General features: G+C 42.8%; 1 protein-coding gene across 2 annotated transcripts in view; it reads left to right on the top strand.

Annotated features, from left to right (window-relative positions):
- The window catches only part of Fam214a (family with sequence similarity 214 member A), a 67599-nt gene that overhangs the window by 39936 nt on the left and 12916 nt on the right, over positions 1-14747 (top strand). For both annotated transcript variants that reach the window (XM_041679475.1, XM_041679474.1), the window contains 5 exons: positions 6684-6868; positions 8271-8473; positions 8743-8868; positions 10096-11911; positions 14505-14618. In XM_041679475.1, the coding sequence (XP_041535409.1) occupies positions 6684-6868; positions 8271-8473; positions 8743-8868; positions 10096-11911; positions 14505-14618 (2444 nt within the window). The remainder of the gene's footprint in view (positions 1-6683; positions 6869-8270; positions 8474-8742; positions 8869-10095; positions 11912-14504; positions 14619-14747) is intronic.

The raw sequence follows: 14747 nt of genomic DNA, 5'->3' as shown, positions 1-14747 counted from the left end.
GGCCCTTCCCTGGTTGCTTAACAGCTCTTTGCTTGCAATACAAGTCTAGTAACAAGTATTAAATATGCAACCCTTTCTTCTCTCGTACTAGCAAACCTTTTTTAGTTTTGTTTGTTGTTGTTTTGTTTTGTTTCGTCTTGAGACAGGGTTTCTCTGTGTAACAGCCCTTGCTAACCTGGAACTCACTTTGTAGACCAGGCTGGCCTTGAACTCACAGAGATCTACCTGCCTCTGCCTCCCAAGTGCTGGGATCAAAGGCATTCACCATCACTGCCCAACATATATCTTTTCTGGTTTTAGATGCTGAAGACCTTGGTAAGTACTGTCTGTTTAGATTTACCAGGCACTGAAATGCTGTAAGTTCTTAACTAGGATTAGACATGCAGCTCTGTGGTAGAGCACTTAATTTACAGTCCTACAAAAAATGAAAAAAAGAAAGAAAACTGAACATGATGCATAGCTGTAATCCTGGCCTTCAGGATGCAGAGGCAGGAGAATTCAAAGCCAGCTTGGGATACATAACCAGTTCCAAGCCAGCCTTGGGTGTATAATGAGTCTCTGTCTCAATACAAAAGATACAAACTAGCTGGGCAGTGTGAAATAATGGATGCCATTTCTATGAGGATTCTGTTTCGCATGGCGTATATCAAATGGAGGTAACTTTATAAACAAACCTTCTTGACCAAATAAATGATGTATATGAAAAATATTCAACTAGTTATATATTTAGTTGTGTAATATGTAACACTGTTGCCAAGGTCAGAAATAAAATGTTCACTATTGCTACTTGCTTGTGTTGTGTAACTGGCCATTGTAATATGGCATGAAAAACAAGTTAAAACACAAAGACTGGAAAGAGAAAAGCAAAACTCATTTGCACTAATTATGGTTGATTACTTAGAATATTCTGAATGCACAATACATGAACAGCCTGGTACCCTGGTGACTAGCCTTAGTAACAGTACTGTATGTCTGTATTTAGTGGTTTTAGTCTCTCTCTCTCTCTTTCTCTTTCTCTCCCCCCCCCCTCGTCTCCCCTTCCTTCTCTTCCTTCCTTTTTTTTTTTTTTGAGACATGGTTTCTCTGTATAACAATCACTTTGTAGACCAGGCTGGCCTCAGACTTACAGAGATACACCTGCTTCTGCCTCCCAAGTGCTGGGATTAAAGGCGTGTGCCACCACTGCCCAGATAGACTGTTTCTTAACAGAAATTTGGACATTAAAAAGTAAATAGTGGCCACCATTGTGGAAATTTGATTCAACATAATCATTTATCCTGTACAGAGATGTCTGTTGAGGAAGTTAGGAATGGATGGAATGGAAGGAGGGGTAGATGTAGAGATCCCATCCAGGGTACTGTTGTAGTTACCCTGGAAGAGATTACAGCCATAGAGTGGGAAAGAAAACCAGCTAGAGAGGCTCCTTGAGTGTGTGCAGTGTTAGAACATAGAGAAAATGTAGAAAAAAGAATAGGTGTGGGGCTGGGAGGATAGAAACAGGACAGGGTGGCAGATGACTCTGGACTCAATGGATTCATTGTAGCTGTTTTTCTTGTCCCTCTGTCTGTCTTTATGATTTTTTTTGTTCTCTCTACATCTTAATTTCATTATGTATCCTACCACAGAGCAGATTCTTCTTCATTTAAGTGAGACCACTTTAATGTGTGGCATACCCATTTCTAATTATTATAATAACTATACAGTAGTTGGATAGTTAACTATAATTAAAGTAACAGGGAGTCAAGGTAATTGTCTTAGTTTTGTACTATTATGACAATAATCTTAGGCATCATAATTTTAAAAACTGTTACATTTATTGTGTGTTTGAATTCATGTGAATGTGTATGCAGATGCATGGGTATACTCATATCACAGCACATGTATGGAAGTCTCAGGACAGCTGTGAAAACCATCTCTCTCTTTCTACCATGTGGGTCCCAAGGAAACAGAATATTGAGCTTGCCAGCAAGAACCTATAGTTACTGAATCATCTCAATAACCCTCAAAATTCAGAACTTTAAAAGAACATACATTTAGCTTAGCACAGGGGTGTGTACACACCTTAGTTTCAGCTATGTGAGAGCCTGAGGCAAGAGAATTGTAATGACAAAATAATGAGACCCTGTTGGAGTAGACAGGGGACAGATTTACTTCCTGCAGGTTTGAGACTAAGAAGTTGAAGACTGAGGAACTACTGTAACTAGCAAGAGCCTTTGCACTGTGTCCCCTCACGGTGTGTATATGTGTGTCTACACATCCACAATGTTTGTGTGCTGGAACAAGTACTTGTATGTCCTTTGGAATCCAAAGGACAAGCTGGGGTGTCCATGTTCCTCAAGTCCTGTCTTTTTGTTTTGTTTTGTGACAAGCTCTCTCACTGGCCCAGAACTTAACAAGTAGGGTAGTCAGCAAGCCCCAAAGATTTGTCTATCTCTCTGCCTTCCTGGCAGAAAAATTGCAAGCACATGACACCACAATGGGCCTTTAAAAAAATGACTATGGGTGTCTTCCCTGCATGTATGTCTGTGTATGATGTTTATGCCTGGTACCCATAGAAGTCAGGAAAAAACATAAGATCCTGGAACTAGAATTAGAGATTATTGTGAGCCAACATGTAGGTGCTAAGGGTTTAACCTGGGTTCTCTGGAAGAGCAGTCAGTGCTCATAGCCACTGAGCCTTGTCTCCCAATGGACATTTTTTTAAGTTTGTTTTTATTTTTTATATTTCATGTACATGTTTGTCTGTGTATGTTTGTGCACATAAATGCAGTGTCTACAGAACCCAGAAGAGGACCCCAGCTCTTCTGGGCCTGATCCCAGCGTTGGGGAAAGTATCATTTCAGCTTGCTCATTCACTCCATTAGCTCAGCTTACAACTGATTGTGCCATGGGTTGCACTATCACATTGTAAGAATCCAGGTTCAAAATTAACTTAACCTTTATTGCATAGAGTTAATGTTTAAAATATTGTTTGTCTGGAGCCCACACAAGAGGGTCAATGAGACGGCACAGCAGGTAAAGGCACTTGCCAAACAAGCCTGAGTACGTGCCCAGAACCACAGTAATGTGGTAGGGGGAGAGACTGACTCCAGAAAATGCCCTCTGATCTCCACACATGTAGTGTGGGACACACAAGCTTGCACTTGGGGATGTGTGCGCAGACAGACACACACACACACACACACACACACACACACACGAGGAGGAGATTTTTTTAAAATATTTATTTATTATATTATGTGTATAGCATTCCTTCTATGTGTGCCTGCACGCCAGAAGGGGGCGCCAGGTCTCATTTTAGATGGCTGTAAGCCACCATGTGGTTGGTTGCTGGGAATTGAACTCAGGACCTCTGGAAGAGCAGTCAGTGCTCTTAACCTCTGAGCCAGAGGAGGAGATTTTTTTTAATGGAAAAAGGGTGCATAACAGCCTTAGTTGGGGAATGCTGAAAATTGTGTACCACATCAGGATCTGGAAAAGCTAGGTAAGTGTGATATTTTCTTGGTGTCTGTAACTTCAGCTAACCCACCTGCATCTCCAGTTGAGAAGTGGAGACAGCGGACCCCCAGACCAGCTGACTAGCTACAATCCCTCAGTGGTGAGCTCCAGATTCAACCAGAGGCCTACCTCAGAGAAAATGGAGAACAGTCGAGGAAGACACCAGACAACAATTTCTGTCCTTCACATGCACCCTCACACACATACAAAGATACAAAAATTAAATAAGGGGAAAGCTGAATTAAAGAAGTTGGATATGGGGCTAGGAAGGTGGCTCCGTAGTTCAGAGGACCAGAGTTCAGTTCCCAGCACCCATGTTGGGCCACTCACCTGTAGCCCCAGCTCCAGTGGAGCCAACTTCCTCTTCTGGGTTCTGAAGGTACCAGCACTCACCTGCACATTTCCACATGCAGATACACACATATGTACTTAATTTCCAAATCAAATCTTTAAAGAAAAAGTCTGAAACAAAAACCAAGTTAATCCATGATAGGTTTGTTACTGGCATTTCTTATAATCAATTTATTGAAGATTTAAATTTTTTTACATCTTTAAAGAAAACACTAGTTTTGTGTGTATACATGGAGTGTGTATGGACGTGTGTGTGTGCATATAAATGATGTGCCTGGGAAGGGTAGAACACAACTGTGAGTGGTTGGTTCTTTGTTTCACATTTCCGCAGGTTTCAGGGATGAAGTGTTAAGACTCTCAGTGTGAAGAAGTGGAAGATTCCTGGTGTTACAGAGCTATCAGGACAGTTATCTGAGTTCAGCTGTAGTGCCGCTTGGCTTCTTCAGCCTTCCTTTTCTCCTGGTCACATTAGTGGTTAGTGCCCCAAGTTTTGGAGAAGGTTGTCTGAAATAATCTGTCCATCCATGGAAAATGGATGACGTGAACCCATGTGGATGTACCCATGTGCCCATGGCTCTAGGCTGCATGCCAGCATCTTGCCACAGCCGAATGTGTCAGTGGCTTATGCAGCTGTGGAGAGAGAAGGAATTCAATAGGAGGTCAGTGTAGAGAGCATGTGGAATAGAGGCCTTTTGAGGCAAGATGAGGAGGTCTCAGAAGCTGTGGCAGGTGAAAAGGAGAGGACAAAGGCATGCCTGGTAGGTTGGAAGGAGAATGGAAAGGACAAGAACTCTGTAGACAGGAATTTGTCTGGGGTGGAGAGGCCATGCAGGAAGCTGTAAAAGCTGAGTTGACCTGGGACTCGGGCAGGATCCACAGCAGAGTACCTGTCACATTGTCCAGTTAGAACAGCTGGCTCTGTGTGACAGCTTTGACCATAGTGTTAAGCTTGAAGGGTTATAAGTGGATTAATTAGGAAGCCAACCAGTGAAGAAGAGGAATAACAGAACCTTCGTACCCTAAGGATTATCATGGAGGAGGTTTGCAGTAGGATAGATCTGTACTGGGGTAGGAGATGGAACAGGGCACAGGTTCCCTTGCTTCTGTGCCCTGTGCTTGCAGTCTGTCTGGTATCTGGGGCTAGGCTGGGACTTGGGAGAGCCGTGTTCTTGAAGCTCTGGACTTCAGTCCACTTCAGCTAGGAAAGTAAGCAACTTAGGCTAGTGAAAGCTCTAGCTGCTTGGGAAGATCCAGAGATGAAATAGGCTCCCTCACCACTAGGTGTGCAAGGACAGTCCACTGACAGTTGCCAGCACAGTGTTTGAAGGCTGTCGGGAGTGGTCGAATTAGACTTCCTCAAGATTCTTTCAACCTTGAGAGTTTGTGAATCTCTGCTCTTCAGAAGCAGTGGAGCTGGGTGTGCTTCAGCATTTGAGAAGTAAAGGCAGGAAGATCAGAAGGTTAAGGATAGCCTTGACTATGTAGTGAATCTGGGGCCTGCCTGTGGTAAATTAGAATTTATCTTTAAAAAAAAACAAAACAGAAACTTAATGAACCAACAAGAAAATAAAGGGGAGGCAGAAGTAGCTTGGAAAAAAACTTGGAGAGATCGCAGCCATGCTTCTTGAGAGACCCAGGGTAAGCAGAGCCTCTGACTGCACCAATACCTGCAGTGTGCATCCTTGAAAACCCCACCTAGTTTTGCAGGGCGATGGAGGAGGAGTGTCCTTCCCAGGGCCGCTAGGCTGTTGTTGCACATGCTGTTTGACTTATTTCTACAGCCTGCCAAGGTAATAGAAAAATTTCTTGCCACTCATAGCACAGAGTAAAATCCCAGAGCTGGGAATTTAGACCTAGGCTACTACCCTTAATTAGAGACGGTATTTGTTGTTGGAGGCAGTGGTTTGGGTTTTGCATTTGGAGGGGTTGGTTTTTGGTTTTTTTTTTTTAATATTTATTTATTTATTATGTATACAATATTCTGTCTGTGTGCAGGCCAGAAGAGGGCACCAGACCTCATTACAGATGGTTGTGAGCCACCATGTGGTTGCTGGGAATTGAACTCAGGACCTTTGGAAGAGCAGGCAATGCTCTTAACCACTGAGCCATCTCTCCAGCCCCCCTGGTTTTTGGTTTTTTGAGACAGGGGTCTTGCTATAACCATTAGTAGCCTATAACTTATTGGGTAGTCTCGGCTGGCCACAACATACAGAAGTCCTCCGTCTTAGCCTTCTGAGTGCATGCTGACATGTACCATTGCACCCAGCTCACATGAGTTCCCATTGAGTACTACTTTAGGGTTAGAGTGTATCTCAGGGACAGAGTAAGTTAGAGTAGCCAAGCCTGGAGTTGCACACCTGTAATCTCAGCTCATCAGAGCCAGAGTCAGGCCAGAAAGTAGTGATGCACACCTTTAATCCCAGCATTTAGGAGTCAGAGGCAGACAGGTCTCTGTGAGTTCGGGGTCAACCTGGTCTAGAGTGAGTTCCAGGACAGCCAAGTATACCCAGAGAAATCCTATCTCAAACAAACAAAAAGAGGCAGAGGTTAGGAGTTTAAGACCAACCTCTACCACTTGTGAATTCAAGGCCAGCCTGGGCTGCATGAGACCCTATCTACAATCAATTAATTAAAAATTAATGAAGGAGGATTATAGCTCAGTTGTAGAGTTCTTGTAAGCATGGCAAAGCCCTAGTCTAGTCTGTGTATGTTCCTGGGTTCAGCCCCACAATGATAGATAAACAGTAACACTGTACAAAATGTGATTAATTCAAGTGATGGAATTTTTAATGCAATTTTTAATTAAAAAAAACTTTCCTTTTTTACAATGCCAGATGCCCTGGATGAGTATTTTGAATATGACGCAGAGGAGTTCTTGGTCTCTCTGGCCTTGCTGATAACAGAAGGACGGACACCCGAGTGCTCTGTGAAGGGCCGTGCAGAGAGTTTCCACTGCCCTCCAGCGCAGTCTCGCTTCCCAGGAACAGCCAGGCATGAGTGCAGCGATAAGCTGGCCCAGGTGAGGACCGGGCTCCATTGCTGTTGGGGTCTGTCCTTTGTGTAAACCTCTTCGAATTTTTTCATCCCTACCATTCTGTCACAGTGGTGTTTGTATTCAAGTGGGTGTTGAAAGTGCTGTAGGTGACCTCACTGAGGGGAAGGGAGGCTGGCCAATCTTCATTGCATTGCATGATTCCCTTCTCTCCTCTTAGAGAGTCTTACCCTGACCCTTCCAGTTCATGTTCCTAATGTTAGGATGGTTTTCCTACGTTACCTATTTCCTCTGTATGTTTTTCTTTTAAAAATTTATTTATTTTTATTTTAAGTGCAGTGGTGCTTTGCATGTATGTCAGGGTGAGGGTTTGGGGCGCCCTAGAACTGGAGTTACAGACAGCTGTGAGCTGTCTGTCATGTGGGTGCTGGGAATTGGACCTGATTCCTCTGGAAGGGCAGTCAGTGCTCTTAACCACTGAGCCATCTCTCCTGCTCCTCCCCTGTATATTTTCAATAGTAATAATTTTTGTTATCAATTTTTTTAATGTTAAAATATTTCCATAAGTAGTACATATTTTTTTAATTTTTCTCAATTATTTCTTAAATATATTCTTGAACTTTAAATTTCTTCTTGTTGTTGTTATTGTTGTTATTTTGAGACAGGGTTTCTCTGGGTAGTCCTGGATGTTCTGGAACTCACTCTGTACAGCAGGCTGGCCTCAAACTCAGAGGTCCACTTGCCTCTGCCTTCCCAGTGCTGGAATTAAAGGCATGCACCACCACTTCCTGGCTTACTTTTTTTTTTAATTTTGTTTAGTAAATATGAGTGTTTTGACTGCATGTATTCTATACCACTTGAATGCCAGATGCCCATGGAAGCCAGAAGAGAGCATCAGATCCCTGGAACTGGAATTACAGATAGTTGTGAGTCACCATGTGGGTGCTGGGAATTGAACCTGGGTCCACTGGAAGAACAGCCAGTGCTCTCAAATGCTGAGCCGTCTCTCCAGCATTCTAATTTTTAACTTAAAAATACAAACTTTAAAAAAAATCATGTTTCTTTTGATTATTTAATGAAAATAAATTTTTATGTTTTAGTCTTTAGGTTTCAGAATCTTTTCTGTGAACTGGTAAAATTGACTAGGCACACTGGGAACACTCAGTGACCTATCAGACTTTGTATGTAGCTATTCTTTCCCATAAAGTAGAGCAAAATTACTCTTCCCAAGAAAATGTACAGCATAAATGTTCTACAGTGAGCCCATTGCACAGATCAGCATTTAACAAGAACACGAGATGGCCAAACCTGAGCAAGCACTACCACATGTCACGCTTCTTATGCATATGTCTACAATTAGAGTTTTGAAATTTAAATACAAAATTAGGACAGTTGTTGAGACATTTCTTTATTTTCATTTTCTCTTAAGTGTCGCCAAGCCAGACGAACCAGATCTGAGGTCGCACTGTTGTGGAAAAATAATCTTCCAATCATGGTGGAAGTAATGCTCCTGCCAGACTGCTGCTACAGTGACGAGGGGCCTAGCGCAGAGGGGACGGATCTGAATGACCCCGCCATTAAGCAAGATGCACTGTTACTGGAGAGGTGGATCTTGGAGCCGGTTCCCCGACAGTGAGTTGTTAAACTTGGTCTCAAGTTTTCCAAGACCTCTTGCACCTTACTGTGATATCGCATCATGTCTCTGACTCCCTCTTTTCATGTAGTAAAGATGGGATACTTACTGTGTTCACTAAGTCATTCTGACACCAAGTGACATTAGGAAGTGCATGTGTGTGCTCCCAGAGCACACATCCCAGGAGGCTCTTGTCCCCACTTTTCTCTGGCAAAAGCAGTCACTCTGTATTTGCTGGCCTGTGATTGTACCTTCTTCCTCCCCTTAGGAGTGGTGATCGCTTTGTTGAAGAGAAGACGCTTCTGCTGGCTGTCCGGTCGTTTGTATTTTTTTCTCAGTTAAGTGCTTGGCTGAGTGTTTCTCATGGTGCTATTCCACGAAATATCCTTTACAGGTAAGTCTAGGGGAAGAAGGACAGTGCATACGCACGGCCAGTTTACTGAATGGTGTCTTACCTGTCAAAAGCGAATTTCCTTCATTTTTAAATAAAAATCAGTAAAAGTTTTTATCAAAACAAGTTAAGAGAATTATTATGGGTAATCTTGTTGGGTTAAGTCTCGTTAAGATGGCTTGGTGGGTTAAATCTGTGTAGAATAAATGTTTTGAAAGCATTCAAGCTTACTTTAGGAAGCCAGTCCAGCCTTAATGTCATGATAAAGTAGAAACAGAAGCCACATGGGTTTGTTACTTCTTTTGATGAATGAAATTTTCTATCTAAAACACATAAACATTGTTGGACATAGTACTGTGTGTCCACATCACCAAGTTACTGAGGATGCTGGGGTAGGAGAATTGTTGAACAGTGAGTCTGAACCTGAGCAAAATAGCAAGAACTTGTCTTTTTAAAAAAAAGTACATGTGTATGTGTGTGTGGGTTCCTGTATGCATGTGTGTGTGATTGTGTATTTGTATGTGTACATAAACATGCAGACGGCAAAGCAACTAATATTTTTATGCAGGTTAAATAGTTTCTAAGTTACCTTGCTCAATTAAAATGAGCAGAACCCACTTAATAATAAATGCAAAGTCCTTTTTCCTTTATATTTTGGTAAATATGATTAAATTATAATATTCTTGAGCTCTTAGTGTTTAAGTTCTTAAAAAGATATCTCAGCTGGGCATGGTACCTCATGCCCATAATCCCACAGACAGCTAAAGTAAAAGGATCATTGCAAGTTTGAAACCAACCTGTGCCATGTAGTAAATTCTGGGACATCCTGGGCTACAGAGTGAAACTCTGTCTTGTTTGTTTTATTTTTATTTTTGTTTTGGGGGACAGAATTTCTCTGTGTAGCCCTAGCTGTCCTGGAACTCATTATGTAGACCAGGCTGTCCTCAAATTCAGAGATTCACGTGCCTCTGCCTCCCAAGTGCTGGGATTAAAGGCATGCGCCACCACGGCCCAGCTATGAAACTGTCTTAAAGAACAAAGTAATAAGAACAGTCTTTACCAAGTACTCTGTTGTGCCATGTGTGTTGTTTTGGCAGTGACACGCATGGTAAAGTGCTGACTGTGGACCTTGGTGGGAATTAGTGCTTAGCACTTGGCTAACTTTTCCCCTGAAAGTGTTGTGCAGAGGCAGAGGGCTGCTTATGACTGACCTGTGTTGTTTGGCCCTAGAATCAGTGCTGCTGATGTCGACTTACAGTGGAGTTTTTCACAGACTCCAACTGAGCACGTGTTTCCTGTTCCCAACGTCTCTCACAACGTGGCCTTGAAAGTCAGCGTTCAGTCCCTGCCCAGACAAGCTCATTATCCGGTTTTGACCTGTAGTATTCATACTAACATTCTTTATGAGAAGAGAATTCAAGAGCAGGAGCTAAAAGCCTATCAACACCGCGGCCCTGGTGAAATAGAACACCGTTGTCCCAGCAGTTCCCAAAGTCTGTGCAGCAAACACACATGGACTGCAGCGCCCGTGAATGCCCTGCATGTAAGAAGTGGCGTGACCCCTGAGTACACTGCAGCCATTAGAAATGTCAGGCTCTGCCCAGTCACGGGCAGCAGGTCTGACCATGGGGCATCTCAAGACAGTGTCCTGGGCTTCAGTGGCACCACGGGAGAAGTACGGTCATCACAGGAGGCATCAGTGAGAACTTTGAAATCACTCTCTTTGATCGATTCCAGTGTCTCCAGCTGTCAGAGCTCCCGGCAGGCAGTGGGGGAGCCTAACCCTTTAATTGACTCCTTGATTCAGGATCGACAAGAAGTCATTGCCAGGATTGCTCAGCACCTGATTCACTGTGACCCCAGCTCCTCTCGCATGTCTGAACACCCCTTCAATACCCAGGAGTCCACCTCACTTAGCTCCAAGCTTCACCGCATTTCCCAGGACAGCGAGAGTGTGAGGAGATGCAGAGAAGGATCTTTTGGGAGCCCAGAGATTAGTACCACAGAAGACACGAGTGAGGGGAAAGGGAGAGGGAAGTCGGAAACTACGCAAGGAGAAAGCTGCACCTCTCACAGCCCTTACCTTCGCCAGCCTGCTGGGGAGGCAAACCCACTAATTGGCTCTTTGCTCCAGGAGCGACAGGACGTCATAGCCAGGATCGCACAGCACTTGGAACACATCGACCCTACAGCTCACATTCCCCGGCCTGCATTCAGCAAGCATGACTCCAATTCCATTTCTTCTAAAGTGTTCAGGAGTTCATATGATGGCAAAACCTTGTTGAAGAAGAACAGAGAGAATGCCTCTATTTCTGCTTCACATGCAGAAGCGTCCTTACTGGGAGACAGAGGGGATGGGAAAAGCCCAAAACCTAGTAAATGCTTCCGATCTTTTACATATGGTCCCCAAGTAAAGCCTCTGACACATGAAGTAAGAACTCAGCATCAGATGCATCCTGATGACATCATCCACAGCGCTGGGCAGGTGGCACAGAACAAGGCTGTTGGCTTACTGACTTCCTCTAGTATGGCTCTCTGCAATGAAAGTAACATGGGTTTGATTAGCAGATTGGAAAGTACACCTTGTAAATCACAATTTAAGGAACATGAAATGAGCCATGAAACTGAGAAACAGTGTTCACATTGCAACAGTATTGACAAACAGATTTGCACAAATAAATGTACAGAGAAAATAAATAACGAGAATTATAACCCAGGATCACTCAGTCATCTCCAATGTGATGATTCAAATGGTATTGACTCACAAATAAAAGTTACTGTGTTGGAAATGTCTGACTGTTTCAGTAAGTACAAAACTAATTGTTCAAATAAAGACTCACAAAGATCAAAGACATGTGAGCAGAGCAGTCAGCTTAGCACAGAACATGACCTCAGTGATGGTACTGAAGGCTCCAGGTGTACAGCCTCAGACCAGCTGGAAACTGAGCAGGAGGAAAAAGAAGATTTTGTCGATGGAAAACCTCAAAGGAAAAGTGTGAAGCACTGTTTGTCTACAGGTGAAAGACTGAAAAATGCAGACATGTTGGTAGGTAACATGTAATATTTCGAACATAATTTTCAACTACTAGCTGTTAACTGTTAGTCACAGGAGATCTGGTTACAAAGGCCCCAAGGTGCTTGCTATCTGAAGAACACCTAGTCTGGTATGGCAAGCCTTCTACAGAACTATTAATATCCTCACCAGTAGCCCACTCTAGGTAACAGAAGTAGATCACGGATCTCATGGTTTAAAATGCAGTGTGTGGTCCCTTTTTTAAAAACTGCAATTACCAGAGTCAGTTTCCCCAGGTCTGTGAGGTCTGTCGTTTCCACCCTCAGCACCGTCTAAAGGCCATGTTACCTGGCCTTTATGTTTGGCCTGTGGATGCAGGAATGAGTGCTGTCTATAAAAACAAACAAACAAAAAACCCAGTTGATTTCTGCATTCTTTACAGCCTCCTCTTGGTGGTGTCACATGATTATAGAGCACTCAGTCCCTTTTGACGCTTTGCCGAGGGTCAGGTACAACAGTGGGGGAAACTGAGGCTCCAAGTGTTGGATGTGCCTGGTGCACTCCTTACCCCCTTTTCAGGTTTCTTGTAATCCAGGGTTCTACTGCTCCCTCATATTAATCAAGGACAAATCTGTGGGTTGTGCAAGTCCTCAGTTCACTTGGATTTTTCCTGCTGGCTTTTTATTTGAGTATTGTAAACAATCTATATAGAAAATAACCAGGAATAAGATACCCCTGTCAGCTTGGTATGTTTTCAAGCCACTCTGGCCTGGTACAGTTGTTGCACAGCAATGAGTTAGGATGTCTGCAGGAGTTCCACTAAGTGGTTAATCAGAGGACTTAGTACCTGGTTTTTCCCCCCTCACAGCTTAGTCCTTGAGTCACACCAAATCAACCATATAATTCTGAAAATGATAATCATTCTTCATAGTGCATGAACCTTTAACATACTGCTTAAGTAGGAAAGTATACCCTAAAAGTGCAATGGTCACGAAGACTTACTGTGGCCTTAACAACACCAGATGTTTTTGGAGAGGCACAGTGGAGCATGCCTGCAGTTCCAGGATTTTAGAGCTCAGGGAAGAGAGATGTGGGCTCAAGGCCACCCTGTCAGGTGAGCAGGCCCTTCAAGAGTAATTTGGATATGTTTTTTGTTTTGTCTCTAGCACTGACATGTTTGTTCCTGGGTTTATTTTTCATAAAATTGTGCCCCACTTGCCATGTGCTCCAGGGCCTCTAGCACACTGTGTGTTTGTCTGCCCAAACCCTCCCTCTTCTTGGATCAGGCGTTCTTTTCCCACAAGCCGGAAGGGCTAAATAATGTCCTGGTCACTAAGCTGGGAAATGTTAGAATTGTGTCCAACTCAGTCTTTTTTAGTTTTCATTGATATATTTTTTTTGTGAATTTCTGATCTTTGGATATAAATTTGTCCAGTTTGTAAGAAGCCCCCCTGCTTTGTGAGACTCTCACACGGTTACCCAGGCTGGGCTTGAATGCCCTGGGCTCAGCAGTCCTCTTGCCTTAGCCTTGTAAGCCACTGGATGGCAATCATATGCCACTATTCCCACTTTGCCTGTTTCCTGACTCAGTAAAAACATAGTGCTCTGATTAGTTTTTAGGAAAGATTTTTTTACTTTTATTTTATGTCTCTAGGCATTTTGCCCATATGTATGAGTACCACATGTGTGTCTGGTGTCGACAGAGACTGGAAGAGGGCACTGGATCTCTGTAACTAAAGGTACAGATGATAGTGAGCCACCATGTGGGTGCTGGGGACCACACTTGAGTCCTCTGGAAGAGCAGTAAATGCTCTTAACTGCTGAGTCATCTCTCCAGCCTGTTTTATATTTCTGTACTTGTCGAACCAAATTAAATCCCCTAAAAATGGCTCTTGTTACTGATATGGTTTTATACTTTACAGTCTTAACTTTGTTTTCCAGCTTTGTTTTTCATAAGTTAAAACAGTTGATGCTAGATTGTGAGTGAACATGCTGGTAAAACAGTTGCATTGGGCACACTTCAGAACTTTTGAAGCAAGATATCAAAAACAAACACTGTTTTCTGTGCTGTTGTGTATGTGTATATGTTCATACATATAAAAACACACACTGTTTTTTGTGCTGATGTATGTGTGTGTTCATGCATATAAAAACACACTGTTTTCTGTGTTGTTGTGTATGTGTGTATGTTCATATAAAAACACACACTGTTTTCTGTGCTGATGTGTATGTATATATGTTCATACATACAAAAACAAACACTGTTCTGTGCTGATGTGTATGTGTATATGTTCATACATACAAAAGTGAATACTGTTTTCTGTGCTGATGTGTATTTGTATATGTTCATACATATAAAAACACACACTGTTTTCTGTGCTGTTGTGTATGTTCATACATATAAAAAACAAACACTTTTATGTGCTAATGTTTATGTGTGTGTTCATACATAAAAAAACACTGTTTTCTGTACTGATGTGTATGTGTGTATGTTCATACATACAAAATGGAAAGGGATCTTCAGTTTTCCCACCAAGGGTATGTACCTCAGACTACATTAGGAATGAATCTACAAATTTGCCATTATTTGGATATTCCCACTAAAATCTAGTACTTTTCCCAACAGAGGGATACACTGAAACATTCAAGCGTCTGGAGAAAACATAATTTTCATTCCTTGGATGGGACATCAACCAGAGCCTTTCACCCTCAGACAGGGTTGCCTCTCCTCTCAAGTCCTGTAAGTGCCTGTGTTCCCTCGTGCCCTGCACCTGCAGGCAGCTGGCATGCTCGCAAGCACCTCAGCTAATGTTAATTGAAATGTTTCAAAGCCTGTGAAAAAAATTTTCAGTTAGAAAACCTTGTGGGT

The sequence above is a fragment of the Microtus oregoni genome, unplaced genomic scaffold (assembly GCF_018167655.1).
Source record: "Microtus oregoni isolate MIOR12 unplaced genomic scaffold, Mior012 000032F_ref0000030, whole genome shotgun sequence".
NCBI classification, from domain to species: Eukaryota; Metazoa; Chordata; class Mammalia; order Rodentia; family Cricetidae; genus Microtus; species Microtus oregoni.
This window is presented reverse-complemented; position numbering and strand designations above follow the sequence as displayed.